Source organism: Python bivittatus, unplaced genomic scaffold (assembly GCF_059951505.1).
Source record: "Python bivittatus isolate LINGU-HERP-01145 unplaced genomic scaffold, Pbiv_v1 ctg000020_np1212, whole genome shotgun sequence".
Taxonomy (NCBI): domain Eukaryota; kingdom Metazoa; phylum Chordata; class Lepidosauria; order Squamata; family Pythonidae; genus Python; species Python bivittatus.
This window is the reverse complement of record NW_028277030.1, coordinates 25,930,025-25,942,932: the sequence shown is the minus strand read 5'-3', so window position 1 is coordinate 25,942,932 and position 12,908 is coordinate 25,930,025. Positions and strand designations below refer to the sequence as shown.

Here is a 12,908-nt window from a genome sequence, read left to right as displayed (position 1 = left end):
ATCATGGAGAAATACTGTGTGGTAACTAACAGTCAACACTGACTTGATGGCACATAATCAATCAATCTCAATCAATCAAAAGTTTAAAATTAAATTAATTAGCTTCTGAGGTATAACAGAGAAATATGGGGATTTATACACAGGTAGGTCTTTTTCAATCTCCCTTCCATTCCTGAGCTGGCTGTATAACCTTAGTCAAGAAGTCATTTCTCTGTGGAGTCATCTTGAAGCTAAATTGTCACACTCCTATTTCTGGATAAAAGACTGGATATAAATAAGTTAAGTGAACTTATGAACACATATTAAATGCATACCTTTCATAGCTTCAGATTTCGCTTCCTCAATTGATTTATATATTTTGTTCTTGTCTGCTAGTCGAGCTTTTGTTGCTTTGTGTTCGACCTCTTCTTGCTCCAGGTTTTGTTGCATGACTTTGAGCTTATAGGTCATATCTATTTCCGTGTTGCTCTTCTCCTGTTAAGCATAAATATAATTAATATGAAACCCCACAAAAAATGTTTTATTGGAACTCTTGATTGTAGAGAGGAAAATTGTAGGCTTTGACTCAGATATCCAGTTTGTTACCTTAATTACCATGTAAACAAGCTGATATTAAAATTATGATGGAAACCCTAATGTGAGATGATAGGAGCTATTGATCAAGGCAGCAAGCTAAATTGGATGGAAATCAAGAGAGACAGTGACATGTGTAAAGAGAATGAGGTTACCATTCTGCCTGGTGCTGACATTTTTTAGTTGCACAAATCAGTTATGTGAAAGTTATGCAAACCCAGTGTGCCCTCATCTCTGTAGCATGGAGAAGAGAGTATGGATTCTTTTAAAAAAATCTATAGAAATGAACACATATAAAATCTTGTTTCCCTAATTGTATTCTGGTGCAGACTACTACACAACTCTGCTTATTCTAATTACAATTAAATCCCTCCTAGCAGCTCCTTACAGCTTACAGTCAAGATATAGTTCATTAACATGGATGTGCAAAATATTTTGCCCTCAAAATGGCTATTACAAATATTCTGGAAATTTTATTTGGATCTCAAAATAAAACTTGGCCATTTCAAGTTTCCTAGTTTCTCTAGTAAAGCAATAAGGACGTGTTGATGTGAGAGTAAAATGTTGACAGGGACGCAGAAGTTAACCACATGGCCAAACAGAAGATGACTGTTTACAGCTGTATGTTTGCCATTCTGCCTCTTAAGTTACTGTTTGTTTTTTTAAAATTGCTATGGAGAATTTAGAGATTCTGTGGGTAGACTGCAGTTAAGAGTTCATATTGGCATGTGTGTTGTGCTAACTTTATTTTGCAGTTGGATACTGCAAAGATGTGTACATGCTGTGTGTTTTACAAGCACACAGTGTTATTGCTATTGAGATTTCATAAATGTTAAGATTACTATCACAATGTAGGCTTGGCTGGTCTGTCGAGGCTGGGATGTATGTGGAATGTGTGCATGGTCTTGTGCCCTGTTGTTCTTGAACTTCATTTAAAAATGCCAAGACAGAAAATTGTTGCTTTGAAATTGTTAGTGAGTTCTGCTCTTTCTATGCTCTTTTGCATTGCGTTTCATTTTGGCTTTTATTTTGTTCCAAGTTCAAAGCAAACATGTTTTGTGCACACCCTTCATCACAAGCAAAGAGATTATTGTTCAAATGAACCAAATATTCACTGGAAACCACCACCCATTTCACTATTTGTGGCTAGGACTCAAAGGGGAAAATGTGGGCATTCATGTAGCATCTGCCAATAACTCTTTAAAGAAGCTGCATCTTTTCCAGGACTGGTGTGGCTTGATTAAAGGAGTTGCTGACTCTGAATCATGTTTTCCCCTTCAAATCTGGAGTGCTGCATAGTCCTATTTGTAATGCTATGAATGGTACTTTGTTTTATTAGCTCAAATGAACAATGTAATTTTTTTTTTTAAGTTTACCTTTTCCAGATCCGTTAACTTGTCCTGTAATTGCCTTTTCTCTGCCTCCATTTTACCTAATGTATTCTTTCCATTTTTTAGTTCTTCCTCCAAATTAAATACTCGACCTAGGAATATTTAAAAGATTTCAACAAGGAAAAGAGTATTATCTACACATCAATTAAAGTGTAACACTTTACACGTTCTGATTACAAAACCAAACAACCTATGAGATGTTCTGAGGGCAGAAGGAACATCAGAATAATTAGCTGGTTCCTGTGAATGTGGGTATGTTGATAAATTATATACTAGACATGCAAGTAAAATCCCAATTAAAAATGGGATAAATGATACGAAAATCACTTTCTAAGGGACTGGTTTTCATACCCTGTAGATCATGGATAATCTCCGACCCATGAGTCCGATCTCTTTTTTCAGACTCTAGAGCTGTCTGCAGATTGAGGAATTCTTTCTCCAGTCTGATCTTAGTATTCTCTAGGGCACAATTTTTATCTTGCAGATCTCTGATGTTAGACTCTAGTTGTTGAATCTGCTTTGAATTTTCTGTCTGGGTCTTTCTCAACCTGGCTGCTGTATCAGACTCTGTGCGCACCAAGGCATTGGCTTCATCCAGCTATTGAGGTATAAAAATATATCACACCATTACATACCAATAAAAAAAAAATCAAGCTTTTATAACAGATACTATCTCCTATTTACTGTAGCAAAGTATAACATCCTATAGTTTTGAAATATAAAGACTTAGAAATTAGAATTTTATGTACCACTGTATCTAACTTAAAACAAAAAAGTAACTTGCCTGTCTTTGTAGCTGAATAATTTTTTCATTCGATATTTGGGAGTTTTGATTTCTCTTTTTCAAATCCTCAAGTTGATCCTTTAAACTGTTCACTGAAATAAAAACAAAGTACTAATTCCACCACATGGGCTCATAACAGTATGTTACAAGTTATTCCAAGCAGCAAAGAAAGAGTTGAATTCATTACTGCTCTCCTACTACTCTGATACCACAAATAATATAATTTCTCTTTATTATACCAAATGATGTTATGAACATACCATCATTTTCTAGATTGCGTTTTTTATCTGCTTCGTGTTCTGCTTTCCGTTGGTATTCTGTGTTCTTATGCTGGAGAAGAGCCTTTTCCCTTTCCAGCTGTCGGAAGGAAGATTCTAGATGTTTCCTTGAAGAGGTCTAGAAAGATCATGGAGGAACAGAAACATATGATGGGGACATTTTTCTAAAATTACAATAAGGAGTCCATCAAATCTTAATACAAAAATCAAAAACATTTCTCATTTGGCTGCAGCAAATATACAATATAATGCTCAGCAGATGGGTTCATACCAAATTGCTTCCAAATAGCAGAGCAGTCACACAGTTCCATGTGTTAGAGCTTTATGGTTTGAAAACAAAGTGTTTTGAGCAAGCAAAATGGATTTCTATCTACACACACAATACAGTACAATACTCACTTAAGGACAGTAACTGGAACGGGAAGTTCTGTTGCTAAGCGACGCGGTTGTAAAGTGTGACATCACACGACAGCACTGCTTAGCGACGGCAGTTCCGGTACTTCATTAAGTGAATCCCACAACATTGTTAAGCGCAACATCACATGATCACCATTTGTGACCTTTTTCCGGCTTCCCTGTTGACTTTGCTTGTCAGAAGCCGGGAGTGAAGGTCACAAATGAGATGCAGGACCATTATAAGTACAAGGACTGGTTGTAAATCCCACTTGTTCAGCACCATCATAAGTTCGAACAGTTGCTGAAGGAGTGCTCGCTAAGTAAGTGTTAGTACTCCTAGCAATTCTATTACTATAGTACTTCCTGCCAATCTGAACTATTGCTCCACCCTTAGGGGATGCAGGAGACTGAATTCTAGAAGAGATTATCAGGAAAGGCCTCAATTTTCTCACATTTGCCTGGGTTTGCAAAATATACTAAAATATAAGCCATGACTTATAGCCTACAAAGGCCAGAATCAGAAAACATACTAAGCCAAAACCAAACAATCTACAGCATAATAGAGCATGCTGTATGAACCTGTATACTGAATGAAAAAAAAATCTGCAGATGATGGAGGTTTACATGCACAAGCTCTTCTCTAGCACTAGTAAACAAAATCCTACTAACTTGCTGGGGTCTAAGTTCATTGACACATTGACTGATGGGGGCTCAAGGTATGAAAGATAAAGAGCAATCAATTCAGTGCACTTGATTTGCAGGCCTGGCTACATCACTAATGCCAAAAGAGCTATTTGGCAGGATAAAAAATATCTCCTTTAAATTGACCTTATCTCCAGGAGGCTTTAGAGGCATGCCCCTGTAGGCTTTTTTGGCAAGAGTGCAAAAATATCTGCCACTGCCTTCTTCTGGGGTGTTTTTCAACTTCCCAGGGTAGCCATGGAGGAATCCCATCCAAGCACTAACCAGGTCCAACCCTGCTTAGCTTCTGAGCCCAGATAAGGCCAGCTAAGTATTGCCACCCAGCTGAGAGATGGAACTGTCCCATGGCACACTGCAAAGAGGACCTCTGCCTAGATCTCATTAATAAGCAAGCATTCATTAGCTAAATAACACATAAAATACTGGCATTTAGTGTATTTCTTATCAAAACAAACAATGAATAAGCAACATATAACTTATGTGCCTTTAAAAAGAATTTTTTTTTTTTTTTTTTGCATAGCTGGGACTGAGAAACATTCATGCCCTTTCATTGATGCAGTGCTACTATCACAAAATATAACCCAACAAACAAACCAGCCAAGGTAGAAATGTAAACAACACACATAGATACCTAAGGTTAAATTTGGTTCTCCTAAGTTCTAGAGGGGATTTCCCTCCCCTCCCCAATACACTTCCCATGGTATCAGGTGGCCTCTTCCCTCACCTGATTTTAGATATGCTTTTAAACTTTTTAGTCTATTTGGGGGGGGGGAGTTAAAAGTCATCTAGTATACACCCCCAATATTCAGAAGACAATACTATGCCTACAATCTATTAAAAGCCAAATAAAAACAGTGTGATTTAGCTAATAAGACGTGTGACTTCGGGGGTTTTCAGGAAAGACTCTGTACCCAAGATGCATCAAAGCGCCACCAAACAGTTGAACTGATTTTCCCCCCTTCAAAACTGGTTCTGCATTAATTTGGAGACTAATCAAACATACCTCTCAAGATTTTCATGTATGTAAGTTCAAGTACTGACTACATACAAAATAGTTTACTTTCCTTTCACAATCTTCCATAACTGTAACTCCATATTTATTTTTATTATAACACTATTAGATATTTCTAGGCTACAAGTTCATTAACGTCTCTAAGGATATACCTACAGAGTCTCAAATTAAAAAGATAAATTCAGAAATTCAAAACAACGTGTTTAATATGCAATCAAAATATAAAACAAATTATTCATTTACCTCCTCATCCAATTCCTTCATTATTTTCTCTAGGCGGTTATTAATAGCCCTGTAGAACAATTAATGTAAGTGTGAGAGAGGCACCGAATAATAGATGGAAAAGAGATTTTCCACAGGAAAATTCAACTATACACAAGTATAATGTCAGGTCCTGGGCGGCAGGCTAAATTGCAAGTAATGCTTTTCTAAATACGATTCTTAAATCATTCTCTTTAGCAAGGTTTATTGAGATGAGTGGAATGGGGTTATAAGATCTCCAGCAATTCTTGGAAGATCTATTTTCAAGTTACAACCAATATACACCCATGTTGTATAATTCTAACTGATGATTCTAACTATTTCTAACAGCCTTTCAATAAACCAGCAAGGAGATACATCTCTTCAACAATAATGGAGTAATTTGCAGATGGCTGTTTAAATAACTGTCTCTTGAATCTCTCTTACTCCCGGAACCAACTCATACATATGCAGCTACCAAATTACAGATGGACCTAAACTTTTCGAATCCCCCTCAAATTTCACTTTAAATATCCAAGTTATAAGACATGAAAGTCTTGCAAAAACCTAAAAGAACAAGCATCGGGAACAAATGGTCTATAGAAGAAAAATTATTTTGGATGCGTTTCTGCTCTCTACCACTAATTTATTAATATTTATTCACTTAACAACAATCTATATGTTACCTATAGAACAGCAGAAGGAAGAAAAATGATTTGGAAGAAGAGGAAACATCCATACTTAATACTTCCTCTTTTTGTTAAATTTGGAGATTTGGGTTAGGTAGTAGTGTCTGTTAATTAAACCAGATCCTATTAAACCTTACTTAATAGAGGATTATGTCCAACTTTTAGATATATTTTCTTCAGTCCCAGAGTCCCCTCTGACCACTGCAGTATATTTTCCTGTATTTTGTGTGCTAAAATAAGCTTAACAGAGTTGAACCCCCACAAAATCCCTCTCAATGCTCCCCGCCCCAGCCCTGGATAAACAGAAAGCCCAAGACCCACACAAGTGTCATATCCCTATCCACTGTAACCCCTCTCTCATCATCTCTCTCCCCGATTTTATGTTGTCCCCCAGCAACCAGGAAGTTGCCTAGCCTTGCCCTGTGTGAAACTTTCTATCCTTCAACTCAAAAATCACCACATACCAACATACAGTAGTGCCTAAAAGTTTGTGAACCTTTTGAATTTTCAGTATTTCTGCATAATTATGACCTAAAATGTTATCTGTTCTCCACACAAGTCCTAAAACTAGATAAAGAGAATCCAATTAAACAAATGAGTCTAAAACATTATACTTGTTCATTTGTTTATTGAGGAAAATGATCCAAAGTGACATATTTGTGTGTGGTATGTGAACCTCTAGGATTATTAGTTCATTTGAAGAGGAAATTAGAGTCGGATGTTTCACTCAATGGGATGATAATCAGGTGTGAGTGTGGGAGGTCCTGCCTTATTTAAAGAACAGAACTCTGGGTATTCACCATCAAAGTCTGATCTTCACAACACAGGGCTGGGAAAGTGTATCATGGCTAGAACAAAGGAGATTTCTAAGGACCTCTGAAAAACAATTTTGATGCTCAACAGGTTGGAAAAGGTTACAAAACTACTTCCAAAGAATTTGGACTCCACCAGTCCAATGTCAGACAGAGTGTATACATATGGAGGCAATTCAACACCATTGTTACCCTCCCAAGGAGTGGTCATCCAACCAAGATCACACCAAGAGCAAGGAGTGTAATGCTCCGGGAGGTCTCAAAGAACCACAGGGTAACACCTAAGGAACTAAAGGTCTCTCTTGCATTGGCAAATGTCAGTGTTCATGAGACCAGCATCAGGAGAACACTGAACAACAATGGTGTGCATGGCAGGATTGCAAGGAGAAAGGCACTACTCTCCAAAAAGAACATCGTCATCTGTCTACAGTTTGCAAAATACCACATGGGTAAGCCAAAAGCTATTGGAAGAACGTTCGGTGGATGGATGAGACCAAAACAGAACTTTTTGGCTTGAATGAAAAGTGTTATCTTTGACAAAAGGCAAACCCTGCATTCCAGCATAAGGTTCTTGTCCCATCTGTGAAACGTGGTAGTGGCAGTATCATGGTTTGAGCCTGCTTTGCTGCCTCTGGACCAGGCCAGTTTGGCATCATTGATAGGATGATGAATTCTGAATTATACCAGCAAATTCTACAGGAAAATGTCAGGGTACCTGTATGTGAACTGAAGCTCAAGAGAAAGTAGGTCATGCAGGAAGACAATGACCGAAAACATACAAGCTGTATGATCAAATGGCTAAAGCAGAAGAAAGTTAACGTTCTGGAATGGCCAAGTCAAAATCCTGCCCTTAATCCTATAGAAATGTTGCGGAAAGACCTGAAGTGGGCAGTTCATGTGAGGAAGCCCACCAACATCCCTGAGATGAAGCTGTTATGCAAGGAGGAATGGGCTAAACTTTCTCCAAGCCAATGTGCAGGAATAATCAACAGTTATTGGAAACATTTAATTGTAGTTATTTCTGCCCAAGGGACACACACCAGTTACTGAAAGCAAAGCCCACTTTTGCCACATACAAATATGTAGCTTTGGATAATTTTCCTCAATGAATAAATGAACAATATAATGTTTTTCATTCATTTGTTCTCTTTATCTAGGACTTGTGCAGAGAACAGATGGCATTTTAGGTCATATTTTTAGGTTTAATTGCTCTTGACCTCTCAGCGGCTTTCAATACCATTGATCATGGTATCCTTCTGGACCAGCTCTGAGAGTTGGGGGTGGGCAGCACAGTGCTGTGTTGGTTCTCCTCTTTCCTCTGGGGCTGGTTCCAGTCAGTGTTGATGTGGGGGAAGAGTCCAGTTCACAGCCCCTACTTTGTGGGTTACCACAGGGCTCGGTCCTTTTTCCCCTGTTTAACATCTACATGAGGCCACTGGGTGATGTTATCCAACAGTTTGGGGTGAGGTATTGTCAGGCCCAGCCCAAGAACAACGATGGAACAGTCCAGTCCAGTCCAGTCCCTTTATCTGCTTATATCTTACAGACAAAAGCTTGCCAAACTAAAACTATACTACAGCAAGTAGTGGATATAACCTGGGAGATTCTAGGGAGTGGCTATCCTGAATCTTTCTCTTCTCATACTCCCCCTGCAGATTATGCTGCCTCTTGCCTCCTCCCCCCTCCTGAATTGCACCCCCTCCTTCCTGATAGCCTTGATCTCCCACATCACTCTCCTCCTCGTAGATACATTCCATCACAGGTATCACCAATATGGTGAAACCCAACTTTATATCTCCAACCCAGGCTGCCTGAGTGATGCTGTGGACGTCCTGTCCCAGTGTCTGGAGGCTGTGGGGGCTTGGATGGGGTACAACAGGCTTCGGCTCAACCCAAGCAAGACTGAGTGGCTTTGGGTGTTTGGACCTTCTGGTGCTAGGAACCTTCCACTGCTCGTCTTGGATGGGGTGGCACTGCCTCAGACAGACCTGGTATATAATCTGGGGGTCCTCCTAGACTCACAGCCCCTGCTCAAAGGGCAGGTGGCAGCCATGGCTAGGAAGGCCTTTGCATACCTTTGGGTTGTGCACCAGCTGCACCCATTCCTGGACCAGGAGGTCCAGCTGTCATTCATGCCCTTGTGACCTCTCATCTGGATTACTGCAATGAGCTCTACATGGGGCTGCCCTTGAAGAGCATTCAGAGGCTTCAACTGATGCAGAATGCAGCAGCAGGGTAGTAAATGGTGCCGGTTGATCAGCGCATGTAACACCACTACTCTATGAGCTGCGCTGGATGCTTCTGGGTGCAATTCAAGGTGTGATTGTCACTTTTAAAGCCCTTCATGGCCTAGGAATGGGTTAACTGTCTCTCCCTAGTTGTTTCTACCCATCCGATCTGGTCAGGCAGGATGGGCATGCTTCGGGTCCTATTGGCCAAACAATGCCGGTTGGCAGGGCCTAGAAGGTGTGCCTTTTCTGCTGTAGTATCCTCCTTGTGGAACATTCTCCCTCCAAAGATCAGGATGGCCCTGACCCTCCTGGCCTTCTGTAAGGCCCTAAAGACCTGATTCTGGCCCTGGGCAGGGGGTCCCAAGTGTGTGGAGGGACCTACTTCTTGGTTCTGTTAGTGAGTTGTTTTTGGCTGCCTGTATTTTTAATTTTTATAATGTTATTGTTTTTATTCTATTTTAATTCTGTTCGCCACCCAGAGTCAGTCGTTGAGATGGGCAGCTGTATAAATTGGATAAACAAATATTTATGCAGAAATATTAAAAATTCCAAAGGGTTCACAAACTTGTAAGGACCTCTGTAAATGAAATGTGCCAGATATAAACTGCTTTTTGATATTACAGCTTTTAATACAGGAATAGATTCTTCATTTATATTACATGTATTTTTTAAAGAGTGTGTTTGGTTTATGGCCATATATTTTAATACGCTGAAAAAATATTTTTAAGAGTTTCTAATTTTTATAAAGAAAATAAAGTCATACCTGTATTTTTGCTCGAGGTCATCTTTGGTTTGTATTTCATTACGGAGCTGATCTTCTAATTTGTTTATTTTTTCCTGAAATTGTATAAACTGACAGAACAAATCCCCTGATTTTTAGGCATTTATAAATAACAGAATTTAGAAAGTTAGCACACACAAATACTTCTATTCGTTTGGTTTATATCAGGGGTTCCCAAACTGGGATGTGGGCATGAAGAATTTTTGGGGTGGGGGGTGGAGTGAAGATGTGAAATTGTTACAAAAAGTATCACTGTAGAAAACAATGCAGTAATTTTCAAATTAAAGTCTAATAATCCAAGAAGATCGTTAGAAATAGGCAGATTGATGAGAGAGACAGAAATGCTGAAGATCAATGGACGAGTAATGCAAACATCAGTGCTGGGGAGGATGATAGAAAGATGGAGGTAGAGATCAATATGTACATTTACTCATGCAAAATGAAGGACAAATTTAACATTATTCATCTGGAGGCATGATGATCTCTAAAATACCAAAAAGGGGCTATGGGGCTAAAAATTTGGGAATTCCTGATTTATACTGACCATTTCTTTACTAGTTATATGCCAAGGTGAAAATAAATTGTTTTTATGATCATATACAAAACATACTTTACTTGCTAAAATATAGGATAATGAATGTAAATTTAACACTTCAATCAAAATCTTAAATTTATCATATCATTGTTCTTAAATTTCCAAAAGAGATTACGTTGTGTATTTTAAATTTAAATTTAACTTTAAAAGCAACAAAGTTTACAATACTAGTTGTGAAGCCTCTTGCATATCTCCTAAATTAAAACAAACCTAACTTTGCAGAAAATTACATATAGATACACATCAGATGCTATGAAATGTCCATTTACAAAGTTTAAAAAAATGTTATAACTGAGATTCTAGATACTTCATGCCAATATATTGTATGTATTGTGTGTGTGTGTGTGTGTGTGTGCGCATGTAGTATGTGTGTGCGTGTATAGTATTTAAGGAATACTACCTACTGGATCCTAGTCTTCCCAAAAAATTTGAAGTCTATACCCTAGAAATGGTTATTTGTGTCAAAAATAGTTGAACAGGTTTTTAAAGTAGCAATACATATTGAGAAAAAAAGATCATCACAATAACATGCTTACCTCTTCACCATCCTGTAAAAAACAGAAGAAATCAGATACGTGCTTAAAAACAGCATACTGTTCCACCTTTTTTCCCCAATAATCTGTATTGCTTGATTTAAATTATCTTTAAAAAGAAAACTACTTATCTAAAGCTTAAATCATATAATGACCAAAACACCCTTTTATTATAATGGATAATTCACAAGCAGCTCTAGATTTGTGCAATCAGTTAACTACTGATGCACACCTTTTCCATACATATGAAATAAGTGTTTAGCACATTAAAATATGAGTACTTACCTCATTTTTCCTAATTTCATTCTTCTTTGCCCCATTGTTCTTACAGGGTTCAATTTCCTTACAGAGCTCAGGAAAGTCACTTAGTAACCTGTTCAAAACAGAGGTTTTCAGAAACTCCAGCCACTGTGCCAATCAACTCATTTTATTCAGTTCTCTCTAGTCCTAATCCCACTAGCCCGTGCTCAGAATGAAGGCATTTATTTAACATTAGCTCTTTTAACAGACCCTGAAGCTTTTTTGGTTAATGGGGGTGGAGACTAAGAGCTTCCCAAACCCATTTAAAATAGAAAGCTTCAAAAACGTCTATTCATGTAATATTCAAATATGAAATGCAGTGTAAGTATAAGTGGCTATAAAAGCAATGCCTCTATGCTGTGTGCACTGTATCCTTCCTTCTCCTTCCCCTGAAAAACCAGTAATAAATGTTTTGGGAATTACAAACACATAATGCAATGACACACATACATACATACACAAGCAAACATACATACAAACATATATATCTATATCTATATATCTCTCTCTATACACATATATATCTATATATATATATCACAAATACACACACACACAAGTAAAATAACCACTGAAAAGCCAGGTTAATTGTTATGCATATTTTTACACATATGCTACATACAGGTTCTCTCTGAAGTAGGTAAATCCTATAAAAGGCAGCTGGTTTCCAACAAATGCCTTAGGAACTGGAAAGGTTTCAACATCTCCTTTGTCATCTTCAATATCATCAAAATTGCTGCTATCTATGTCACTACTCAGCTCAGGTACAACTGGTGCAGCAGCTAAAAAAAAAGTAAATCCCTGTATTAGAACAAAATTCAATGCTCTTACATTAAAACAGCAATTTTTCTTCTGCCATGCAAGGTTTTAACTTTGTATCACATCCCAGCACCAGGGTCTTGATCATCACCCTACTAGAGACCTCATGTAAATGGAAACCATCTCCTATTTTCTCAAAGCCTCTTCTGAAGGTCTAGAGTTGTTCCCAAACTTGTTGACAGTGTGGCTGATAGCTACTGGGAAATAAGGAGAATAGCCAAATAAGGAAATAGCTTGCACAAGTGGATCTCCAAAAAGGACTTCCAGGGACTGCTGGGAGCTGCAAGCTACAGGATTTTCTTCTAGGAGGTTCTCCCCCCCCGCCCCCATTACAGTTCTTAGGATCCAATTCTGCAAATTTAATCCATACTGGTAAACTGGTAGGCCACAATGCTTCATATTGTATAAGATTAAAATAGTTTCAAAATAAAAAAATTAAATCAATTACTAATTAACATTATTTTGCCTCAGAACAATCAATCAGCAAGCTTGCTTATTCCAAACTGGGGCAAAGATTAAATTATTTGAGAATCTCTATTAAACAAATTCATCCATATTATATATTAAGATTACATGTCTGACTATACAAAGCTGACATGATAGATGCCTAAGTCCAATAAGAATAATCATGTGTACCATAAAATATCTATGAGATTTAAGGTTCATTTCAGCTCCCATAATCTGTCCCTTTCGAAAATAGAAGTTGAAAATTGGCTGCTCTAAGAATGAGACCCATCACAATAGACTATGAAAATGAAAAATTTCATAAAGA

The 12,908-nt window shown here is 37.9% G+C and overlaps 1 protein-coding gene across 5 annotated transcripts in view; it reads right to left on the bottom strand.

The window, feature by feature from the left end:
* Positions 1-12,908, bottom strand: part of ROCK2 (Rho associated coiled-coil containing protein kinase 2) — a 99,319-nt gene that overhangs the window by 34,179 nt on the left and 52,232 nt on the right. For 4 of the 5 annotated variants that reach the window (XM_088136055.1, XM_088136043.1, XM_088136048.1 and 1 more), the window contains 10 exons: positions 11,940-12,099; positions 11,303-11,390; positions 11,021-11,032; positions 9,872-9,960; positions 5,380-5,428; positions 3,009-3,144; positions 2,749-2,840; positions 2,316-2,562; positions 1,950-2,056; positions 315-474 (listed from right to left, as the gene is read on the bottom strand). In XM_088136055.1, the coding sequence (XP_087992181.1) occupies positions 315-474; positions 1,950-2,056; positions 2,316-2,562; positions 2,749-2,840; positions 3,009-3,144; positions 5,380-5,428; positions 9,872-9,960; positions 11,021-11,032; positions 11,303-11,390; positions 11,940-12,099 (1,140 nt within the window). The remainder of the gene's footprint in view (positions 1-314; positions 475-1,949; positions 2,057-2,315; positions 2,563-2,748; positions 2,841-3,008; positions 3,145-5,379; positions 5,429-9,871; positions 9,961-11,020; positions 11,033-11,302; positions 11,391-11,939; positions 12,100-12,908) is intronic. The other variant, XM_088136038.1, reaches the window with a different exon arrangement.